The sequence below is a fragment of the Ooceraea biroi genome, chromosome 9 (assembly GCF_003672135.1).
Source record: "Ooceraea biroi isolate clonal line C1 chromosome 9, Obir_v5.4, whole genome shotgun sequence".
Lineage (NCBI taxonomy): Eukaryota > Metazoa > Arthropoda > Insecta > Hymenoptera > Formicidae > Ooceraea > Ooceraea biroi.
Window position 1 is genome coordinate 11967531 of NC_039514.1, and position 25989 is coordinate 11993519.

The 25989-nt window shown below is 39.4% G+C and overlaps 2 protein-coding genes across 3 annotated transcripts in view; one reads left to right on the forward strand and one right to left on the reverse strand.

The window, feature by feature from the left end:
- Positions 1-25989, forward strand: part of LOC105279513 (tRNA dimethylallyltransferase) — a 134687-nt gene that overhangs the window by 58794 nt on the left and 49904 nt on the right. For both annotated transcript variants that reach the window (XM_011339345.2, XM_026972777.1), the window contains exons 2-3: positions 753-890; positions 1655-2007. In XM_011339345.2, the coding sequence (XP_011337647.2) occupies positions 753-890; positions 1655-2007 (491 nt within the window). The remainder of the gene's footprint in view (positions 1-752; positions 891-1654; positions 2008-25989) is intronic.
- On the reverse strand, positions 8076-10896 carry LOC105279512. Its single transcript, XM_011339344.3, has 4 exons — positions 10728-10896; positions 10136-10358; positions 9264-9440; positions 8076-8258 (listed from the first exon to the last, which is right to left on the reverse strand). The coding sequence occupies exons 1-3, from the start codon at positions 10777-10779 to the stop codon at positions 9389-9391; spliced, it is 327 nt and encodes a 108-aa protein (XP_011337646.1). The 5' UTR covers positions 10780-10896; the 3' UTR covers positions 8076-8258; positions 9264-9388.

Genomic DNA, 25989 nt, shown 5'->3' on the forward strand with positions numbered 1-25989 from the left:
TTAAATTACTCTGGCAAAAAGAAGTGAAATTGCTTGCACAAGAGAGAGAAACTGCTTTCAAGAGAAAAAGAGGAAGAGAGATGTATCAAATTATATCTATTAATTTAATGAAATTAACGAAAGATTTTAACGATTTTCTATTTGAAAAAAGACAAATTTATGACTGTAATATCTAATGAAAAATTCACAGAAAAATAATGATTGATGAAATTTGTTGAAATTTGAAATATCGTTTGTACTCTCGAGCGTTTTATTCGATGAAAAATGATATATGTCAACATTTGCGATGCATCGGTAGCGAAAATTTCATTCACGGATACTAAGAACTCGATAAACGTCTCTGGTTCTGTTTCTCTCCATTTTGCAGGACTTATCGATCTTGATTGGAGAATTAATCCTACGTTGTAGATGTGGTCTCGCGTTTCCATTACTTAACTCATTAATTTTTATAACAAATAATACAAGCCATGCAATTAACCGAATTATTCGATCGTTTATTTTTATTTATTCATTATTTATTAACTGTAACTTGTTACTTTTGGAGTTTTCTTTTTCTATCCCTTCTTTTTTTCATTATTATTGAGTTATTTTTGACGTGCGTTTATTTAGTCTTTTTCTATACGTCTCAAGAAATTATACTCTTGTAAGATAAAATAAATTCCACTTAGTCATGTTTTTTTTCTTTTCTGTTCTCTCTTTCGTCGATTGCTCATTATTTTATTTTTAATTACGGTGATTCTTTTGGTTCGCAGGTGTACAAAGGGCTGGACATCGTTACCGCAAAAGTGACTCCAGCAGAGAAACAAATGGCGCCACATCATATGCTGGACATTGTGGATCCGTTGACTAATTTCAAAGTGATAGACTTCAGGGATATGGCTTTACCAATTGTAATTCCTCATTTTGTTCTTATCTCCTGCGTCCTTTTCGAAAATGGCAGACTTTTAATGCCGTGTGCCTATTTTATACATGTTAATTTGTCGATAATAACAATCGTTATTCTCAAAGTAACGATTCAGAATTTTTATCGACATGTCGATTTTACAAGATGCCTGAAAATTAATTAATTCATAACACGACAGCCGGCGTTATTAATTTGCAAGCACTAACATGCATTACTCGCAATAATCTGCTTTTGCATTATTTCGCGCCCTGAATACTATTTAATAAACGAGGATGCCCACGTTACTAACAAAGTAATCGCAATGCATAATCGTAAATCATGAGAGTATTGAAAAAATTCAAAAGTCAAAAGTATCACCGGTAGAAAAAATTATCGATGGGCAAGTCGTTCTTTTCAGGACGTGCAAATATTAAAATAGCTTACGCGATAATGCTTGATAAATGGGAGATGTCGAAGGTGACGCTTTTCTTGATCGGCACAATGCTCATTGTTGCGTAGAAAATTATAATTACTAGCTGGTTGGATTCGCGCGCGGTTTGTGTCGTATAATGAATTTTGCATGTTTTGCAACGACGACTCGCGGAATCTACTTCGTAAAATGAAAATCTTGAACGAAGCCAGGCCAATCGGAACGCCCCTGATCCTCGCGGAGACCTTGATACGATCATTAGCCACGGTCTCTCGCGCGGATCGTTCGACCCTGCTTTCTTCCACTTTGTCCCGACTATTCCTTTTCCTATCGATCCATAGATAGACAACCTGCTGGCCAGGAGGTGCCTGCCCATCATCGTCGGCGGTACTAACTATTACATAGAATCTCTGCTATGGGAGATCCTTCTGACCGATCCGAAGACCATCTCATCGACGCTAACCGACCCGGCCGCGACCAATCCGATCGAGAGTAGATCGGACGATCGATATAACATACGAGCCGACTGGCAGAATGACGACGACGAGGATGATGCGACGACGCCGGCGAAGAGGTCAAAATTCGACACGAGAATGTGCGACGACAGCAACGAAGAGCTCCATCGGAAACTGATGGAGATCGATCCGGAGATGGCGCGTACGCTGCATCCCAACAACCGGCGGAAAGTCATAAGGTAAGAATCGAATTATGTGCATGCATAAGTTTTGGTCCCCCTCCATCACCGCTCTAGAACAATTATTTCAAATACGATTGTCGATAGCGACTCGTCGAACATCTCGAGTGTTATCAGTCGAAAAAAATATGCAATATTAATTATACCATTAATTGTGTTAAACGCGCGATGGCAGCGCATACTTGCGGCGATCCGTACGCGACCGCGCTTTAAAAGATTGATTAACTTTAACTTTTAACTGGGCATTTCTCTGCATTTCGGGCTTAGAAATAAATGAATATTCAAAATGCGATCGGCGAATGTTCGAGAGGAAATTGATCACGACTTTGCGTCGCCACCTTTGATCGACGAACGTTATTTATTATGATGCATCGCTAACACATACGGACAGTTTCGCCCGTGTCTACAATATCGAGCAATTAATTACGGTCAACACTTTATTGCAATACGCCATGTGGTCACGGCTCCGTCAATGCAACCGGGTTATTTGACATCCGGCAGTTGCCTCGATGCCACTTGTCGCATTACATTCGATGTCGAAAGAAACGGACATTAATCAAGCGGTCGGTATCCCTGACGCATAATAGGTGTTAACTTCATTCGCTGAATTCATTAGCATTTTCCAGTCGATCGTCGTGCAAATGAGTCCCGACGATCATAAAGTCGCGAAAACCTCGCGGACTTACGAAATCCCGCTTCCCCTCCGTGACTGATAAAATTCTGACCTACTTTCGACGGTGAATTAAGCCGCGACACTCGAGTCGATATCGCTTACTGATATTGTCCAGAGAACGTTCAGTCACATCTCGCTGCAATAATTTAACTTGAAATCGTCATTACGAAGAGAAATTTGTCATTAAAGAGAAACCTGTCGTGGATAAATACAAATTCATGTAATTCTTATTATATCTCTCAGAATTTGAAGAATTATTATAAATTCAATTTTACAAACTCGTCACACGTGCAAAAAACTCTGTCGTGCAAAATCTGATTTCGATCGCGAGTGAGACCATTTCTCGCGATTACCTTAAATTGCTCTCACTAATAAGAGAGATTGTGGAAAGTTTGCTAGATATGCTCAGGTGCGATTGCGGCTGCATTACGTAACATAGCCTGGCGAAATGAATAGATAAAATTCAGGGAGTAAGAGATAACAGGACCGGCTAACACCTGAGTCGATTGTGTCGCGTTCATGGCTGTCTCGTCGAACTAATATTTGAGTTTTCCCGTCCTAATTAGTAATTGCTCTCTACTGTGAGAAATGCACGGGTGCTTTTAACACCTGTGATTCGTTCGACGTTATTTGAACGAAATGCTCAAGATCTTTACGATTCCGGTCGAGTTTCAGCGATATTCCCATATAGTATCAAGCGATCGAATTGTCTCGGAACAAACCGGACGTTGGCCTTGATTCTGTGAACTGGCTAATGCCGCGCGCTATTGTTTTCTCGCAATTGAATAACTAATTAGACGGGCGAAGCGCACGTGTCGTGCAATATTGCATGCAACTTCTGAGTTCTGACCATTGCGAGCACCGTTAAGCTGAAATAACAGAAATCACATTTAAATTACAGAAATCAGTTGATGTGACAAACTTTTTTGAAACCCTCTCATTTGCCACACATAGGTTTGTGCATTCCAATTCGTGGAATCGAAAATGACTTTCCGTGTGAACATTTCCAATCTAAAACTAGTTATAAAAAGTAAAAAATTGAGTTGTTGGAATTGATGAGCTATTCCGCGAATCAGAATTTTTTCTTGAAAAATTATATCCGAGAAACTATAGCTAGGATAAGTGGCCTATGGATTTATAAGTAACTATAACCAATGAAAGATATAGTGTCCATGATAAATTAAATTATTTGTCCATGATAAATTAAAATTTCGTCTAAGCGGCGATAAATTGTACTCACTTTAATTGCTGATGCGCCACTTTGATAAATCTTCGATCGATTGATAATTCCATAGCCTCCTTCGATGAAATAATTGTTATCGCATTTAGCTTTCCTCGTGGATACGCAGTTGCGACCGTAATCTCATCCAGTTTAGTCGCATTTTACGTGCTCTGTACGAAATCGATCGACACTCCTTGGTGCCTTAATTGGATGACGCGTCAATTGTAGAGACTAGTCAATCGTAGTCGATGATGTCTGTCAGATAGTCTCGATTTCGACGTCCAATTGATTCTGATATCGTCGCGTGAAGCTTTCGGCGTTATCTCAGTTGAGCAAATGGCTGATAATGTACCCCGATAGACTGTAAATGCGTCGTAACTGTAATCGTAGGTCAGTGAAAAGCCGCTGGAATCTCCTCTATCGCGTTCACCATACGTAATATAATGCGCAGACATAAGCGTTGATGTCGAAGGATGCCCGGAACACGCCAATTGCAAACTTCTTATTAGCACTATTAGTATTAACTTTATCGGGATTCACAGTTAGTCTGTTTGCGCGCGATAAGAACAAGCTTTAAGCGTATAGCATAATAAAATGTAGTAAAGTTAAAACATGTTAATGAAGTACGTCAAGTGGAGACTTGAGATTAAATTTCTCTTATTTTGTTTAATTAGAGTCTTAATTAGAATGATAATCTTGTCAGTGGGCGATAATGCATACCGGCAGGACGTAAATGTATCGTAACCGTAATCATAGTGAAAAATTTTTATCGCATTTACCGTATACAACATAACGTGCAAATATAAGCGTTAATGTTGAAGGATATTCAAAACACGTGAGTGGTGAATTTCTTACCAACATTATTATTAACATTATTATTAACATTATTATTAACTTTGGCGGGATTCAGTTAGCCTGTTAGCACGCGATAAGGGCGAGCTTCAAAGATAATGAAAAGTACTGAAGCTAAACACGTTAATGGTGTATATTAAACACCGCGATTAAATTTTTCTTATTTCGTTTAATTAGAGCTTTAATTAGAAAATTAATGAATTAGTATGAGAATCTTGCAAATTTACTCGAAATTTGATCTTAAATTATGACTTTTCCAGATCGAGTGTAAAATTTAATTTGGAGATTATAGATTTTCCAAATTCTGATATAAAATTTACAACAGAATTATAGCTTTCCTGAATTGTCTAGAATTCAGTTTACGTTTGCAGTGTTACAATTATCGGATGCTTTATTAGATCTCATCTTGGAGTTGTAACTTTCTCTTTAAATTGTCTGAAATTGTAATATTAAAATTACACTTGCAGGAAAAAATATAACGTTTGGATCACAAAGTCAGATACGATTAATTTGCACTCGAAAATGGTATATCGCGACTACAGTTATATAATCACGATCACAATTCTGTTCACTGAAAGCTTGCTTTATGCTTTATGCACGATTATGTTCCTCCTTTGAAGCGTACGTGAATTCGATACGAGAGAAAAAGAGAGAAAAAGAGAAAAGGCAGTTCCGGTTTTCGTCGGAATTCATTGTACACCCTCTGTCCAAAAAGAAACCGAACTTTTCGAAAGTAGAAGAAACTAGTGGCGCCATCTGTTGTACCTTTTTTGTTGTCGCAAGTGGTAACCTTCATTAGTGTTGTGTCAATTGTTTATATTATTTATGTCATTCGAAGCCGATTTATAGTGCCAAAAGTGACAGTGTGTTTTGACGAGCGGTCGGAAAATGAGTTTCAAACAAAGAGCTGCAATTGACTTTTGTGTTAAACTTGGTAAAAGTTTTACCGAAACGCATCAAATGCTTCAAAAAGCATACGGTGATGAATGCTTATCCCGTACTCAAGTTTACGACTGGTTCAAGCGATTTCAAAGTGGCCGGGAGATGCTTGAGGATGACGAAAAGTCGGGCCGTCCAAAAACTGGACTGAGCGAAGTTAACATCCAAAAAGTGCGTGATTTCATCAAAGAAAACCCGAAATCTTCCGTGAGATTGATTGAAGATGAATTGGGGATTCCAAAATCAACTGTGCACAATATTTTGACCGAGAGTTTAGGCCTTCGTAAATTGAATTCGCGATTTGTTCCCCACAAGTTGACCGACAACTAAAAAATGTATCGAATTGAGCACTGCAAGGACCTCATTAAAACCGCTCTTAAGGACTCAAACTTCCTTGAAACGATCGTTACTGGTGATGAAACGTGGTGTTTTGAGTATGAGCCCGAAACAAAGCGCCAGAGTGCTGAGTGGAGACCACCAGAAGAGGGGCGTCCGAAAAAAGTCGCTTAGAGAAGTCAAAAGTGAAGACAATGATGATTTGTTTCTACGATTCCAAGGGCGTTATCCACAAGGAATTCATTCCGTCCGGCCAAACAGTCAATGGAGAGTTTTATCTCGAAGTTTTGAAGCGACTGATAGCGAGAATTCGTCGCGTACGGCATGAATATCGTGATGCAGGCAGCTGGTCACTTTTGCACGATAATGCACCATCTCACCGTTCGGCCATTGTGAGACAGTTTTTGAGCAAATCTCAAGTTTGTGTGTTGGATCACTCACCATATTCACCTGATTTAGCACCCTGTGACTTTTTTCTCTTCCCTCGACTTCATTTGCCGATGAAAGGAAAGCGATACGATACCATTGAAAACGTTCAAGCGGCAGTAGCCAAGACCCTCAACAGTATTCCAAAAACCGATATAAAAAACTCATTTAACGAGCTAATTGACCGTGCCAAACGCTGTATCGAAGCTGAGGGAGAGTATATTGATTGAAATAAATGATTTGCACAATTATAATTGGCCTGCACTTTATTTTTTATCACAAGTTCGGTTTCTTTTTGGACAGAGGGTGTAGATCCACCTTACTTTACCAGTATTTTTCGTGGAAACGTCGACGATGTGTATAATGTAAAACTCTTTTCACACTTACAGCAATTCGCATAACGTGTCCCGAATCCTCGAAACGTTCAAACGCATCACTGCATCGTCATCGATCAATCGAAAAATCTTTTTCTTTTCCGCGTAGAAAAACGATAATTAAAACTGCTTTACATATACACGTGATATGTCTAATTAATTAACGATTTACAATTGGTATCATACTGGTACCAACTGGACATCATCAATGAATGTCATCGAATCGATGGAATGTCATCGAAACGATGTCTCTTACGTTTCCTTCCGAGGCGACTTCGACTTTTCTGGGATCTAACTTCCGTCCAATAGTTCCTCGACTTTTCTCGACTCGGTGTGAATGCGAAGACGATCGACAATGGTCAATTAGAGCAGGGCAAGGCAGGACAGGACAGGGTAGAGCAGAGCAGTACGATGCGACGTGGATGCGTTTTTCGGACAACTGTTACAGCTTTCACAATATGGCCACCGAATGGCAGCTGCGCCTCGGGGGCACCTTTTCCTCTGCGTGGTGGTCATCCCGCGCGCTTTCGTCTCGTGCGTGAAAAGACACCATGCCCCATAGAATATTTCGGATCGGGTTGTGTTAGGTCAGGCCAAGGACCAGCTGTTGTACCTTTTTGCCTTTATCCTGTTATACTTTCCCTCGATGCGGCTGCTTCAAGTTGCATTCGCACGCTGCACCTCGGGAGCATGGAATAACAAGTGTTCATTTAACCCCCCCTCCTCCCCCCTCTCTTCTTCCTCGACCACCATTTCTTTGCACGACAAATCGTGTGTGGATTACTTGGACTGGATTTTCTTATTAGGGAATAAAGGAGTCTTTTTTTTCTTTATGGAAATCAATCTCTTCTTCATCAATCTTATCGATGACACGTCTTCTTAGGATCTTCTGCAATCAGTCTTTCATTTAATTTCTCTTATCAGCTTAAAATTTCGTGGGCTCTATTTTACTTCCCTATCTTGCTTGCATACATTGTCATATTTGTGTTTTAATTATCTCAAAATGAAATTAATATTTATTTGCAACTACGCACGTGTTTATTTGCAACTACGGTTGTATAGAAATTAATTACGCTCGTTTTAATTAACGTGAAATAAAAATTAGTTGTTACTCGTTTCTGTCTGGCATATCATTACGATATTAAATTATAATTGAAAAGATGAGCAAAGATTAATTAAGTTATTTTACATATATGACCGTGAATAGGGAATATTATAACATATTGTTTAAAAACTATCTTTTTTATTATTATATTATTTTACACTATTTGATTGTCAAAAGTGCTTTATCTTTTAATTATATTGCATACACACATAGCAAGTAATTTATTGTCATTATAAAACAAAGAATTGATTTCGTCAGCGTATATAATAATGTAATATTTGTAATTATAGCGACACTGGTGAACCAAATGTATTGTCTACCCATCTGAAAAAATGATAAGATTGCTATAGATATATTTGTTTATAAATAAGAATGAGAAACAATTTTAACCTTATTACTGGATACATAGTAATTTTGCTTAGTAAATAATGCTAGGAGTACATCAATATCATTTTATTAATGTATGAAGTAGCATTAAAGGTTAATAAAATATTCATAACGTAATCGACGAACTGTAATTGACGAAGAGATATTGAACATTTCTCTCTTCATAACAATATAAGAAAAACATAAAACACTACAAAGCATAAAACACTTTGTATACATGTTAATTTAGTTTTCTTAAGTTATGCTAGTTTTCTTGATTAATTTACATTTATTGTTTGATATATTACAACTTTCCTAAATAGTTACATAATTATTAATTTTTGTCAAACATTTCAAACTGAAGTAAAATTTCTTCGCACTTTATTGTTTATAGACATATTGCTTTTTGAATGTGATGTGATAATGTGATAATGGGTATGTTAAAAAAGTATTTTTTGACTAAGGTTTTATGATAACATTGCAATATGCCTATACTTAATATATTTAAGAAATATAATATTTTATTAAAATTATGTATCTGTAATCTCGTTTTACGTATCATTCCTCTCTATATACTCTATATAATGCATGATTAAATGAGGTATGACGTACAATAAAGTGCAATAATTCGCGTGGTAGCGAATATATATATTTATTAATATTATACATATACATATATATAATATAGTATATATATGTATATATTATAATATTATACATGTAATATATATATATATATATATGTATGTATATACATATATATATTAATATATATATACATATATAATATATATATATAATATTAATATATACATATATTACTATTAATAAATATTATATATATATTTGCGACCACCCGAATTAATGCACCTTATTTGTACATATCATCAAGTTCTATGATGATCTTTGCGAAGTATATACAATTTAACATATTTCATAAAATATTTTATTAAAATTATATACCTATAGTTTCATTTTACGCATCATTTCTCTATGTGATGGAAATCTACCTGGAACCTAAACTGGAACATGTCTATTTGCAATATAGTTGGCTATTTCAAATTTTTCCTGAATTTTTCCTGGTTGCTCTACCAATTCATAACATGCGCACCTCTACGACGATGGCAGACATATACAGAACTTACAAATATAAAATTATTTTCACATACATATGTAATATAGATGTATCAATAATATCATCACATAATATCATCACGAATAAATGCTATTAAAAGAAAATCTAAAATAATATAATCCATATATGTTGCACGCTTATCAAGTACAATGGAATGTATTATTTTGATATATTCGTTTATCATGCAATTCTTTAAGACGAAGCAGTTGACACTGGGCGGCTAATTGTAGCCTGGAAGTTATTTTTCTTTACACATCGTATGTATGTCTTACGTATACTACGGGAAATCAACATTCCGTACTGCTATTTTAAATAATACCTTTTCTGAACAGATTAGTTTAAATACATAAAATCATTTGGTACTACATATTTTCCACACACATTGTGCTAATAGCGATATTTCTTGTTTTTATACAGAATGTGTTAAATATTGCATTACGAAGAATTGGCATGATTCTAAACATTAGTTGACTTTGAGGCACTCCATTGTACTTTAGTTTTCATTTAAAATAAAATACATGAAAACTTTTTACTGAGAATATAATAAAAATTCATAAATATTTATTTCTGCAGATATTTTGTTTGTCGTATAAATATTTCTTTAACAGCATTGTCGTATTTGAATAGTGGTGAAAAAGTACGTTATAATTATATATAAATGTAAATTTTTATAATTATTTACAAGAAATCATCGACCTACTATGTTACATAGATAGCAGCACTAACTGCTATTGGTAATACAAATGTCATAATGTAGTCGCCTTCTAGAATATCTTCAGTTTCGGAGACAGTTTTTTCCCGACAGGTTCGTTCGTTTACTTCGTTGTCATTTACTTCGTTTTGCGTTGTATCATTCGTTTCTTTATTATAAATATTGTTATATTGTGTATTTTCGTCACTTTTATTGTATATTATATGGCTTGCTAAAACAAAAATCACACATAATCGATATTTAATTACATCTACAACTTACATTAGAGAAATTAATCCATTAGAATCAAAATTTTTTATCAGCGTAATTTACTTATATTACCACAAAGTTTAAATTTGTATTTATTATTAGTTTACACTACATTTACACATAAGTAGCAAAATTTCGTAAATTACTAGGTTTAAATTTTTAGCACTAGTTATTTTTATATGTTAGCATTGATGGAAACAATTCAAATAATAGAAACAAGATAATCTTAATCTCTAATAAACATAAGATAATTAATTGGTAATAAAGCAATTTAATAAAATATTATATACATATATTTGATATATATAAAATAACGATGTCAGCATTTTACCTAGAATTGTAATTATGAAGATGATGATCGGCAGTATGTTTATTGTATTCATTGTTACTGATATGTATAGATGTTATTATTCAAATTAACTCTTTAATGCATAAAAAGACGAGATTATTTTATCTTTTTCTTTTATTTTAGCCAGTGGTAGTGAGGGTAGTAATATAATAAGTCTGAAATTTATGATATGATTATTTTAAATATTGGAAGAACATAACAGTATTTGTCAGACTGTGTTCAAATCTGACATTACAGTATCAAAATTTTTGAATAAGCTCAACATCACATAGAATTGATTTGAATAAATAGCAAATAAATTGTACGTAAGAAATGCGATAAATATGTAAAATTATATCTTTTATCTATGACAATGATTCCTAAAAATTAATTAAGTCTATTCATACAGAAAGCATAGCACAGGAATTAATGTATTAGAAGAGTAACTATTTCCTTATCTTACCAAACTGTTATCCACTTGATCCTACGTCCTTACTAGACAGAGGACTTCACAAGAATAAGCCGCTTCTCGGCTATAGTATAAGATACACAAGATTCTTAGCACGTTGGAGAAGGTCTTATTTGTGTCCTATTGTAGAAAATATTTACATTAAAGGAAATAGAATTGTATAAGAGATGAGAAGAATAATAATTTATATTATTATATATTATATAGAAGTCGCGTTACGCGATTACGCAACGTGACTTCTAAAATAAATGAACATCGTTTACAGAAAAATCGCAGGAAAGTAATGTATTTCGCTGCACCCTCGCATGTGCGACAGTAATAACGTCTCTGTCAATGTGTTAAGCTGATTTGTTCTTAATGATAATAATAATAATAATAATAATACGCATGCACGCGCAAAAATATAAGTGTATATTCCATAATATACACTTATCTCTCCCGAATAATTATGCTTGGTCAGGAATTCGAGCGGTAACGCGCGTCAGCTTCGTATAACATTCAAGGCCCCGCGTGGCAAATTGTTCCGAAACGATTTTGCTGAACTTCTTATCAGATTTTTCCGCGAGCACGCCGAAATTTTGTTGCACAACGATCAAATAATGATAGCGCGCCTATCTTACGGTTAGCATTAGCCGATTTCAGCAGCGATACTTTACTTTTTTATCGCGAAGTCTTGCTAAAAATTGCTAAACCGGCCGTTTACGACATCGTACGCGAACGCGCACGGCAAGTAATTGACGGCGATAATTGACGTTCAAGAAAATATCTCGAGGACAGTCTTCAACCGCCAGCAGGATTTGGTAATTCCGAGTATTTTCCGAGTTATTTCACGGCGGGATGCAGAATTTCTTTTCTGCTTGACGCACGCGAGTAACGGAAAGAGTGAGCGCGCGCGCTCGAACGATTTGCGGTAATACTAATTTTACTGAATCAGCACTCGAGATAAGCTATTCGCGCGGGCAATGGTTTATGGGCGCTCCTAAACAAATTATGTAGATCGCGGTATTTGATTAGCGGCGAGTGAGGAGCGCGACTCGCTGCAAGCCGACGCGCGCCTTATACACGGTGCTGATAAAGCACAATGCCTTTGCCTCTTTAATGTCTGACATTGATTTGGATCCATTTTTTCGTCATTTTTGCCTCACAAAGTAAACATAGTCATCCTCCGCCTGAATTCACCTAGTGTCCTCGTTCAACGCCGCCGTGATCAGCACCACCTCGTAAACTCCGTAATTCAGGTACCCAGCTTGTAATATAAACTTCTCTTGGTGTATTTAATATAAACTTCTTGGTGTATTCGAACAGCTTTTATTTTCGATTAATTCAATCGCTAAAAAAGTGTCTTGTACATATTATTATTCAAGTTCTGATTCGAATATGAAGATTTTTATGCTTTACGTTTAATATATGGATATATTCTTCAATTTATTGCTCATGTGTATGAAACAGTGTATGTATACATCTTATTATTCATATCATTCTGTTATTAAAACAAAGTCTTCTCATATCTAGATACTAGAATTTCGGATAATCACGAATGCTGGAGGGTCCTTTTACATGAACGTTATTCGAATATTTATATCGATGTTTTTAATGAACCGACGAATCTGAAACGATAGCCACAGAAGTTGCGAAAACGTTTCACGGATCCTTCTAATCGCCGGTACTAACGAGGTACGTAGTTCCTCATCGCGCGATATGGGCTTAAGACGCGCGTGTAGCAAAGGGAATGTCGTGTCTTTATCGTGGCTAGTGTACCACCATTGACCCCGCCGCTTTAATAAAGCAGCGGGTTTTCGACTCGATCTGTCTGGACACGCCCAGTGATCCTTTCACGCTCCTTTTCCATCCCCCGTCTCGTCCCGCCTGGGTCTATCTCGGCTTCCTTCTCTTTCTCCTTCTCATTCTCCCTCGATCTCCGGTCGGCGCGCGCGAAACAAATTTCGATCATACTTCTACTTCGTCCAGAAGAAGATACCGCCGCCACACAGCCGCTGGGGATCTTCGGAACGCACGAAGTTCCGAAGTAATTAAACAGGTATAGTTTAGGTCGTCTTCGCGAAAAAGAAGATTATACCTTGGATTATACCTCAGACTCGCCCTGGCCGGAAAGCCGTTTCGTGCTGCGGATGGCTCGGGTATCCCTCGCGCGCCGTTAAGGAATACAATTCCAATCAGAATCGCTTGCGCAATAAATTAACGTTGCATCGGCTGCGCGAGTGATTGCTGGACAAGCCCGACAGATAATCGATGTCGGAAGACTCGCAATTTCATTTCATCCAGACTATCGTTGGAAGCGCTTAGAAAATATTGCGCATCGTTCAAACGTTTTCGATTTGTCGTTCTGTCCATTTTTTTATTAATCGCGTTGCTTAATTCTTTTTTTAAATTTCTTGAGGAAACCTCTTCTTCGTATATGCGAGATTCTTGCGTGAATACGCAGGGTCCTTAAGTTCTTCGGGTAATTTTGTGCGGTATCTTGAACTTTCCGATTCTGTAATTGCACCCTTGAAGTTTTCATGGCGCTCCTCTTAGCAATATCCAAAGTGCACGAATCTACAGCTCATCGCGATAGAAATTGCCATCGGACGTTTCACCAGCCTCTTTTCCGGCAAAGCAACTCCAGCCGCAACCCGAGGAAGACCGCTCTTCCCATTCCTCTCTTACGGACCAACCATAAAAAAAGGGGAACGAAACTGGACACTCCGGAGAAGGAGTACGAGGCCCGCACTGCTCGAGAGAAGCGAGGACGAGATATTCCGGACGTGCTCCGCTGAGACAGGGCTTTGCAATTACTGTTTGAATCCTTGCCAAGCGTCGCTCCAACCCCCTGACGGCTCCTCACGGTCCGACCACCCCCGCAATAGTTCCCTCCCCCTTCGAGACTTCGTCGGCCTGCTGCCGGTAGCAACCGCTCCGTCACGTAAATCGTCGCGACAGGTTTAGTTAAACATCGACGGACATGACGCTCACGATGCATCCATGGCACTCGTCAGCACTCGACAGCACTCGACGGCACTCTCTTCGTCGGCTGTGTGATCGCTGTCGCGCTTTCGCGCGGCTTCTGTCGATCTTTCAAGCACGGGGAACCGCGGGGAGGCACGCGGGGATCGATGATGTCTCGGGCGATCGATTCCGTATTTTTCCCGCAAAGCGGAAAGGTGAAAACCGTGTGTTTTATGCGGCTTGTGTATTTTTGCGAGTACCCCTACGAATTGATCGAGACGGGAGACTTTCTATGCCGGAGAAACGTAAGAGACGTCGTCACCAGGATCGCAGACTCCTCTCGGAAAAGAAAATCGTTCTACTCTCGTTTCCGCCGTGCAATCTGCACTTTCCATTCTGCGGGCAATAAACAAGAAATCGGAATTACGTGTCGTAATGATACTAACGCGTAATGTTACATAATCACGGGACGATAGCCGCGATGCCTCAGGCGCGATAAAACAGCTGGTCTATCGGGAATAATCGAATATTGCCGCACCACCTCGATATCTTTTTCAACAGCGACTGTAATGATCTCGCGGTATAGATTTCGTCGCTTCTAACGGTACGATATTGTAATAATACTTTGTTTGCGTTATTATCTCATTACCGGCAATATTGAGCAGAATTGTATCAATTTTAAGCTCTCCTTTCCTTTTCTGATCCGACCTTGGATTATGCCGCACACGGCGAAAAGGAATTCTTTGGAAGATTGTCATCCAGGCATTATTGTATCTGTAATGTTAATACATAAAAACGTTATAAAAACGATATCGACTGTGATCTATTTGACAGATAAAAATATCACGTTAATGATGCTCATTATATGTTTTGATATTACACATGTGAAGCCACGTGTGACTTTTATATGACAGGAAACAAGCGTTAATGTTCAATGTTTCCAGTTCAATATATCTGGGAGATATTTTTATGGAAATTTTAAATTATCGGAGGAACTAAATGATCTTTTTGCAATAATTCAGGAGAGTTGACAAAACAGTCGAACGTTTTTAAATATATTTTTAGATATATTTAAATTGAAAGAAACTCGGCGAGCTATGTACATCTTTAGATATTTCTGTTCCTGTTGCATGTCAGACTGTATTTTATTTTAATCAGCGATTCAGCTTTTGATATAAACAGTTAGAGCTGAGAGATGGAGAGATGGAGATTCGGAGGATAAGAAATAATTAGAAAATATCTCTTTATATCGTCTTCGACCAACGTCTTCGTTCCTCGACATCTCGCCAAAGACGAACGAATGCCCAAGAGATTACCTTGGGATCCCACGGTTAATGGCACATTGGTAGTTAATTTGTGATGTTCATTTTGCATGGCGTTACTCTCTCCTAAATGAAGGACACTTGTAATTTCCACCTCTTACGCACGTTTGGTGACGTTGCGGTACAGAACAGAATTTGCGTCTTAATGATGACAAGACCGACTCACTCACCTTCAATGTAGGTGAAACAAAAAGAACACTCGTGCTCTAACGGCATGTCGATTAATCTCCGAAATCTTTTTCGGTCACGAATATTCATCGAGTGCACGCCAGGCAGGATTGCTTCCTTTTTTTAAAGGATATTTTTGTTAGATGACGATGTGTGGAGTCCTCGCATTTCTATCAAAAAGTTGTATCTTTATTTTATAAGGATACAGCTTTTAGAAGGATACATCTGCATCGTGTTTACGTGCAAGGCTCATAAAGGGGATTGATTATCAAGCTTATCGACTAATTATACATGTGAAATCATATATTTTCATATCTGATACCACAGATATGCAAAGAACCATGTTACGAATTACTCGAATGACCGCGTAAAACAGAATAAAATCTGTTTAGATTAGATCGTACTAGATTAGATCAAGGAGATAAAGAAGAATTTTGTATTACGAGCATTTTCGATGGATTTCAATATCATAATGGTATCATAATGGTATCATAAATGTAACTATAACGCGAGGGAGAAATCGAGAAAAGCGGGATTTTGTTGTGCTTTTATAAATCACATGCGCGCTCGTACTTTGCGCTACTTATACACGAGATTCATGTACTGCTAAACCGTGCTATTAAGCGCAGTACACGGGATAATTACGCGCGATATTTATTCGATGTCGTAAAAACGGGAAATCGCCGCTTTAAGCTTACTCGCGGCGGGAAATGTGACATTAAGGCGGTGGGTGGCATACAACGGTACGATACACGTGCGTACACGGGTGACGCACAACGAACGGACTACTTAAAGCGATCGTTCAAGAGACACACACACATACACACACACTGGGGGGCCTGGCGATACTGCACCGTTACGTAACGTTCCGATAGGGCGTGTTCTCACTGATAAATTCCATAACGATCCGACTATACGATAATTATGATTCGTGATCGGAGGATCGGCGGCGGGGAGCGACTCGTCGATCAAGCTCGAGCGATCGAGAAAAGAGAAAAAAACGAACAAAGCTAGAAAGAAGGAGCAAGCAAAGTGAAGTCAAGCGGACAAAGTCGCATTAATTTAAGAATCCAACTAATTTAAGAAACACGATTGAGTGTATGTGAAGCTGGCGTATCATTTCGCGGAAAATCATTAATTATTGAGAGTTCTGGCTCCCTTTTTAATAGTTCTAGAGTTCCTGATAGGTTAAACACATAGTTCTGGCCATTAAAGAGAAAAAATCGCATAGCGCAAAGTGAGACGTCAACTTCACGCAGCGTCTCACTTTGTCCTGCGACAGTTTCCGCCATAATTTCGGCTAGATTTTAAAAGATCTACAGTTCTACATGAGTTCTAGAAAGAGTTCTAGCGAAAAAAATCTTTTTTTCATCTTTTTATAATTATTAAAGCTAAAAAATGTTTAAGGGAATGACGACTGATTAATTTCAGAGAGTTCTGTGCTTTATGAAATATTTCTCGTGCAGTTCTGAACATATTTAACCATTTTCCAAAGAGTTTTGAATGCAAACATTAACAATTATTTAATAAAAAATTTTTATCGTCTGAGAAAGACGTATCTACGGAGATATATGTGAGACGCTGGTCGATTTTCGAGAGTTCTGTGAAGATTAAAATATTTCTCGTATAGTTCTGAACGTATTTAAGCGTATTCCAAAAAGTTCTGACCGCAAACATTAACAATTATTTAATAAAACATTTTTATCGTCCGAGAAAGACGTATCTACGGAGATATATAGTATAGTTCGTGACATGTACAATGCCTTTCCAAAGAGTTTTGATAGGAACAACGAATAGAAAATTTTTTAAACATTATTTCGCCCAAAAAGTGGACGTTTTCGACTTTACCAGTGAGACGCTGGTTGATTTTCGAGAGTTCTGCTTATTCTAAAACAGTTCTCGTATAGTTCCGGACATGTGCAATGCCTTTCCAAAGAGTTCTAACAGGAACAACGATTAGAAAATTTTTTAAAAAATTATTTCACCTGAAGAGTGGATGTTTTTGACTTTACCAGTGAGACGCTGACCGAAATGTCGGAGTTCTGGCTTTCCTAAAATACTATTCGTATAGTTCCACACGTAATTATGAATTTCCTAAAGAGTGCTATGCACCAGCGACATTGTACAATTTAAAAAAAAATTAAAACTGCTCGAAAAGTGCATTTTAAGACAGAAAAGGGTGAGACGCTGGCCGAACTGTCGGAGTTCTGGCTTCCTAAAATATTTTTCGTATAGTTCCGAAGGTACTTATGAATTTCCTAAAGAGTTCTATGCACCTCTCATACATAGCACTCTGTAGGAAAATCGTAAGTACGTGCGGAACTATAAAAGTATTTTAGGAAAGCCAGAACTCCAACATTTCGGCCAGCGTCTCACTGGTAAAGTCGAAAACGTCCACTCTTTGGGCGAAATAAGTTTTAAAAAAATTTTCTAATCGTTGTTCCTATCAGAACTCTTTGGAAAGGCATTGCACATGTCCGGAACTATACGAGAACTGTTTTAGAATAAGCAGAACTCTCGAAAATCAACCAGCGTCTCACTGGTAAAGTCGAAAACGTCCACTCTTTGGGCGAAATAATTTTTTCAAACATTTTCTAATCGTTGTTCCTATCAGAACTCTTTGGAAAGACATTGTACATGTCACGAACTATACTATATATCTCCGTAGATACGTCTTTCTCGGACGATAAAAATGTTTTATTAAATAATTGTTAATGTTTGCGGTCAGAACTCTTTGGAATACGCTTAAATACGTTCAGAACTATACGAGAAATATTTTAATCTTCACAGAACTCTCGAAAATCGACCAGCGTCTCACATATATCTCCGTAGATACGTTTTCTCGGACGATAAAAATTTTTTATTAAATAATTGTTAATGTTTGCATTCAGAACTCTTTGGAAAATGGTTAAATATGTTCAGAACTGCACGAGAAATATTTCATAAAGCACAGAACTCTCTGAAATTAATCAGTCGTCATTCCCTTAAACATTTTTTAGCTTTAATAATTATAAAAAGATGAAAAAAAATTTTTTTCGCTAGAACTCTTTCTAGAACTCATGTAGAACTGTAGATCTTTTAAAATCTAGCCGAAATTATGGTGGAAACTGTCGCAGAACAAAGTGAGACGCTGTGTGAAGTTGGCGTCTCACTTTGCGCTATGCGATTTTTTCGCTTTAATGGCCAGAACTATGTGTTTAACCTATCAGGAACTCTAGAACTATTAAAAAAGGAGCCAGAACTCTCAATAATTAATGATTTTCCGCGAAATGATACACCAGCTTCACACACACCACGATTGATTTGGTAATTTTGTATCGCCTTATTAGTGGGTAATGTTCGATAGCGCGCAACGAAGGACGCAATCGTATCCTGTAATTAAATTTCTGGGCGGTCCAATGTCGTGATCATTAAAAAAAGCGAAACTCCTCTTGATTAACGTTTACACTTTATTATCGCGAAATTCGCTTTCCATGGCTGCGCAGCTGCGAGAATCGTGAATATTTTCTTCCGCTTGCCGCGTGCCTTCATGGTTACGTATTTTTTATATTATATATTAATATCGTACGTATATTCATAATAATATGTATACGTTGATTTACATCATTGCTTCGACAAAGTATGCGTAACATAAATACTATAATATGTTGCTCAATTCTTTCTGGATTTAAATAAATGGAAGAATATTTCAGCGTATTATAATTACACTTTTAATTATCGACGCTCTTATTGCGATTATAAGAAAACAGTGCTGTGCGTACATCGGAAGATCGTTGAAAATGTATGAGGACACTGCATATACAGTTTCCAAATTTTCCCGAGCGATACTGTTATTATTAATTAAATAATAAAAGCACGGCGCGTTATCGATACTTTTGATTATTAATCGGGCACGATTGTCGGTTTCATAAACGTCAGATAGCAACAAGTGGACTCCGAGAGCGATGAGTATCACGGATTAAATCATTCCGTCATAAATCCGAGATTCTATGTTGGATACGCCTGTCGATTGTGAATTGCGTCAGCTCATTATTAAATGAAATCAACATTTTCGGTAGCCGCTTAGCGTGACTAAGCATGCGTATCGAGTGTGCACTCCGTGGCTGACCCACAAAACCGGACTTTCAAGTACCTCCGGTGAAATAATTCCAATAATCCCAGTTAGCCAATGTACATACGTTCTATTTCTGGTCCATTTAAATTCGCTGCGAGACAATTCATTTATGCTGGTATCGCCAAATACACGTGAATGTACGTGTGCGTCAGTATTATGTCGCGCGGATGTCACGTGTTTCACCTTTTCAGGCACGGTCCAGGAGGAAGAAGATGATTAAGGTGACAGCCTCTCCACTATTCAGCATTCTGTGGAATTCTATTTTGCACCATTACGTGCCATCGTTTTAAATATTCATATTGTAGATCCGACGAGATCCGGCATTTCAAACCAACTCATGTTTCGCCTATTATAAAGAGACCCGGCGCATTCGCCAGCGCGAATATCCAGCCGGCGATTTTCAGCGGATTAATCACAGCAAGCCGGTATCGGCGGAAAATTACGCAAAAATACGGCGATGTTAGGAGAGAGAGAGAGAGAAAAAACATCGCTGTTTCATAGGAGGTACGGGGAACTTTGCGTCGGAAACTGTACGCGCATTCCCGCTTGCGTTACCTCGCCTCGAAAGTATTTCCCAGCAAAATATACGACACTCGTGCCTTTCGTTGCTAGTCCCTTTATATGGCGGTAATTGCTATTCACATAGCATTCAGCGCGATTTATAAAGCGACCGAGTAAATTTGCTCGTTAAGTAGACCTGGCAAATAACGTTGCCGGGGGAATTTATCCGCACGACCGTTTTACATATACCGTTTAACCTTGCGGTCGCGGATGACAAATCGCGCGTCCGCTTAATTTATTCGACACGCGATTTTTGATCCGCCTTCGCTTCTCTCTCTCTCTCTCCTCCGAGAGTTATCTCGCGGGTCGGTGGATTGCCTTTTGCGAGCGGCACAAGTGAGCGAAGAACGGCGTATCTCGAATCTCTCACCTCGCCAGCCTCCGAGCCATTCCAAATCCTCGCGGTATTCGTTCCGCGAGCTGCACATTTTATAAATGACGAATCTATTTTCGAGATCCCGCGAATTGCACGCACGCGCGCGCGTGCGTTTAGTGCGAGTGTATCTACGTTAATTCGCGATGCAATATCGGTGAAACTGCGTCATATCAAGCCTCGCATGTGCCGAAGTGTTTTGTGTCGCAGACACGCGTTGCTCTCGTTTCCGGATTAAGGGGGGAGCCTACTTTAGAACGTTGAAAATAAGGTATATTTTACGAATTGTTTTTGGAGAAACTATACAGCGGATCATTATAAAACTTTGATGCATTTATTAGTACATGTTTAAAGATAAAAAAAATTATTTTTTTATTTGAATATATCGCCTGTAGAGGTCGTCCTGGAGGCATCTTAGTGCAGCCGGCATTGTAAATTCGTGAGCATTCTCCTGCCTCCAAATTTCATCCAAACTGAAAAATTGAAATATTTTCTCGTTATTTATGAATTCCCATCGTCGATGAACCTTTAATATTCATAAAAACATTAAGTTAAACAATTATTTTTGCATGAAAAAGTTCAAAAACTTTGCCTAAAAATCGTACTTTTGTGTTCTAAGCTCCACCATTTTGGCACTTTTCAACTTTTTTCTTCTCTCTTTGGTTCATCGACGATGGGAATTCATAAATAACGAGAAGATATTTCAATTTTTCAGTTTAGACGAAATTCGGAGGCAGGAGAATGCTCACCAATTTGCAATGCCGGCGACGCGGCTGCACTAAGATTTCTCCAGGACGACCTCTACGAGCGATATATTCAAATCAAAAAATAATTTTTTTATCTTTAAACACGTACTAATAAATGCATAAAAGTTTTATAATGATCCGCTGTATAGTTTCTCCAAAAACAATTCGTAAAATATACCTTATTTTCAGCGTTCTAAAGCAGGCTCCCCCCTTAATTCGGGGAGCAGGATGATCGACGTTCTGTTTGCAATCGTTCACGAAAATTCGCATCACTGGCCACCACGTCGTCGTATTTCCGCGTCGACGCGCACTATATTTATTATGTACTTTATCTTCATTACGTTTACCTTTACCCTTAACCGTAATGGATAACGAGTTTATTGCCGCGTGGCGGATCGATTCGATCGCCGCGCACACGATAATGCACGCTGCCAGCGTTTCGATATACAGCTTATTAGACGTATTTTATCATCCCGCGCGCTGACTTTCGCGTTGATGCAGAAAAACAATTATTCTGCTATCGCGCGCACGAACTGCTTCCTGCGTCCCGTACCTCGGTGCTAGAGGGCCCCATGAGTTTTACGCTTACGTTTGTTCGTGCCCGATAACTCTTCCTTCGCCGTACCCGTTTTTCTTCTCCTGGTCTGTTCGCGCTGCGTGCGCTGCAAGAAGAGGAAACGCTAAACACCCGTGTTCACACCATACCGCGTTGACCGGCGTGGATTCTAAGTGAATGTATCGACCTACCTCGAGAAAAGAATGAGAGACCGAGGCTCTCCGAGCCCGGCCACTAATCTAGGCATTTATTAGCGCCAATGCCTAAATATGAACAGGTGGCCGACACCTTGTTTGCCTATGAATTGCCGGTCGATGATAATGATTGGAAGTGGCGATGGCATCGGAAGTAGACGAACTCTTCATACGTGGTAGAGTACGCGCGCTGATCAGAGAGCACCGCGATGGTTTCGATCCGTTCAAATGAATTCTGACGGAAGTCGATAGAGAAGTTGTGTGGCTTTCCTCATAATCTTCAAATCTGCGAAAAATGGATTAAATGAATCAAAATATTCATCGATGATCGAAGCTCGAAACAAGTAAGAAAACTATCGCTTAAGAAATTTGTGTAACGTGAAATTGTTCTATACGAGATCAATTTTTCTTGACAAATAGGCCATCGCAATACCGCGCAATCGGTGGTTAATTGACTTTTTTTAATTAACTATTAATTTGGGATTTCGCGATCGCCTAATTTTATCATTTAACTCTCCCGAAGCTCTCTTTTGGCTTTCCTGTCTTCTCACGTGCGCCGACGCTCGTGGCTCGCCGGTTTCCCGAATAATCGCCAGCGTTCGACGATGAGAATAGTCCCGGGTGCCTGCACGGGAACGCCGACGACGAGAGCGCCGCTTAAACGACGGCACTATTATTGGAGCGCGGGTGGAATTACGTTACGCCTGTCTTTTATTAGCCGACGGTCGCAGTCGCGCCTTTACCGCTCTTCGCTTCTTCCTACTTGAGTCCACCGCGAGGCTGACTCCTGCGGGATGACTAACGTCTCTCTCTCTTTCCCTTTGGCACCGCTCCAGGACTACTCCTCGCTCCGAGAGATAGATTTTACCCGCGACTCTCCCTTTCTCTTCCTCTCTCTCTCCATTCTTGTTCCCTTTTCTCTTCCTCAGTCTTGGCACAACCTTGGCCAAGCAGGCAGGTACTCCTGTCATTGCCACTTGGACTGGACTACTACTACGGCGAGATCTTTTTTCGGCGAAATGCGCCGCCGCGAGAGATGAAATGCTCCTTCGTCTCCCCGCGAATTCCATATCGAGCAAGACGCTGCATTCTCGATAAACGCGCAATTCTTCGTTCTGTTCGAAGTGTCTGATTTTTCGTGACGCATGAGTGGCTTCTGGTGCAATGCTTTCGTGAAGAGATAAGGGTGCATCAGATTTTGTCGCTCGCGTTAACGTTTCGGTGCGAGGTGCACGGAGAAATCGCGCGGCTCTAGTAGCGGAAACATCACTATCTTTTTTACCTCGCGCGATTATCGGGGGACCTCGGTGCTCTCTGTAGGTACCCCGAGCTGGCCGGCATGCTGGCAGGATTTATGGCGGCAGCGCGGCTCGCCTGCGAACGAAAATGCGAGTGGAAAGTGGCCTTTTGCCGCGCAGAACGGCTCGTAAAATTCTAATCTCGCATTATCTCCGGCGGCCGCGTGTACGTTCTCCTTGCATATTTCGCGCTTAACCGCATTATACCTCCTCGCGAGCGCGAGCGATGTGGCGGGCGGACGGCCACGAGAAATCTAAACGTAGGGGAAAGTACACGACATAACGAATCGCGCGCGCCAGCTCGAGCCGCACTCTCGTCGACGCTCGTTATCGCTGGATTTACACGCTGACCCCATTCCGCCGGCCTAAATACGCTTTGTGCGAGGTAATACTGCGAGCTCAGCGAGACCTAGACGCGCTAGATCCGCGCGAATCGGACGCCGAGCTGCCCGTGTAAAAAAATTTATAGGGTCCTAAGTAGGACCCGATTAATTTTCCTCAATATTGATATGGCCCTAGAATGGTATGTAACAAATATTTTTTCGGGACCTTATAAGGAAATAATAAAAAATATAATATCTAATCGGGCCACGATGTGGCAATGATAGGGCATCCCTTTTTAGGACATCCCTATTTATTCCTTATAGGGGCCTTTACTTTCATATTAGGCCCTAACAATTTTCTGCACGGGTGGCGATCGATCTGCTCGCGGATTGCTTGACGATGATAAAGGCGACGATAATGATGATGATGATGATGACGATGAAGGCAATGACATGCCAGTGTTACTCGAGGGCGCGCGCCTGTCCGCTCCGGTGGCACGCGGATATTGTCACGGACGCGAATGATTGCCGCTATTCTCGATGCATGAGCAATACCGCATTGGAATTGGATCAACCGGTTCCATTCTGGCACTGGGACGCGGAAGGACAAGCTCGTCGTAAAATTTGACTTACGATTTCTCTTCGTTCTCTGTCCCGATTGCGGGGATCGTTCTCGCTCGTAAGCGCGTCAACGAAGATAATGAGGATAATAACGAATTTTACGAGGAAGAAGAAGCACATCGGATACGGTACCGAAGACGGTACCAATACGAGGGACAGTCATTCGCAAAAGAAGGTTCAAATTGACGGCTTTCGCTCGCAATAACAAAGTAACCATCGAGAGAGAGAGAGAGAGAGAGATGTGCGGAATCGCGTGTCGTGGGAGTGACGCGCCACGAGGTGTCTTTAAATTGACTTGTCCTGGGGAGAAAGTCGCCTTCTCTATTCGCCGCTCGCCATCTTTTCCAGTTCCCGTCGATTACGCGCGTTCGAGAATTGCACAATCGATACCGGACGATTTGCGGCCCCCGTAAGAAACGGCGAATCGGAACTGGAACGGGATAGCTCGGCGGATTCTCATTTCAGTTCTTTCGCGATACCTCTCGCCGTGATCGTCTCTGCGTATTACGCCAAATTATTGCAATTTTTGAAATTTTATGTATGTATAAAATTTTTGTTTATGTACATATTATGTATTGTATTTTATGCCTATAGGTTTATTCAGAAATTTGCCGAATGTCACTCTATTTTTGCCGAACCGTTTGTAATGATTTAGTCAATCCAGATTTTGAGTTTAGAACTCTACGAGTATATTAAAATCGTTTCACCAGACGCTTTTTCACTTTCGCCGTGATTTTGAGCGTGTATTTTAAAGGCTTGAAAGAGGAAATCACGAACGCACTCAGGGTTTCTTCGCGAGATGCTGCAGAGTCGGGTTTTAAATTTTAATGTGGCGCGTTGCAGCGCATCCCGTAACAGCGTTAAGTCTCCTTAAACTTCCATGAAACACGAAATCTCCGGGCAGCAGTGCGATACGGAGCGAATATCAACGATAGAGTCACGGACGTCGCGATACCGGTATCGACGTTTCGCAATGGACCAGCTTAATTAAAGCGGAGATTATTTAACGAGAATCTCGTCGCGAGTATCTGTCCTTGAGCGACTCTCCGTATGCGTGCATGCGGCACAGATTGGACTGACAATCCGCTTCGATAATTTGGCGATGAACCAATGTTCGCGCGTTCCTCCTCAGACGTCGTAACCGGAATCTTGTACTTAGCGAGGACGTCTCTTCGAGAAGGCATCAGAAGGTAGTGTTCCGCACGACCGGCAGGACGACTCCGCTTCACAGCTTCTCGCTTCAATGATCACTGAGAGTGCATCAGCTGTGCGCCAAATAATTAAATGGAGATAACTGCAGTCGCGGCGCACGATTCGATGCATGAATAATAATTAATCGTTGTTATGTAATAATTAAAATTGAATTGTTTTTTATTGATATTTAAGTGTAGAATAGATTTCAAAAAGTTTCAGTAAAATGTTATTACGTTGATGGCGAAAACAGCATTAAGTTGTTATAGAAATTTGAAGGAAATTCAGGAAATGGAATTTCACCCTTCAAAATCTTGATATATCTGTATTAATACTTGCATAAAACTAAGCATAAAATATTGAGATAATACATATATTGATTA

Bases quoted from the DNA above. Each gene is read 5' to 3' on its own strand.
- LOC105279512 (XM_011339344.3), bottom strand. From the start codon at position 10,779: ATGAATACAATAAACATACTGCCGATCATCATCTTCATAATTACAATT. The intron at 10,359-10,727 runs GTAAAATGCTGA...TTTTTGTTTTAG, and splicing joins CTTCATAATTACAATTCTAG to CAAGCCATATAATATACAAT. The intron at 9,441-10,135 runs GTAGGTCGATGA...TATATTTGTAAG, and splicing joins GCTGCTATCTATGTAACATA to TTCTGTATATGTCTGCCATC.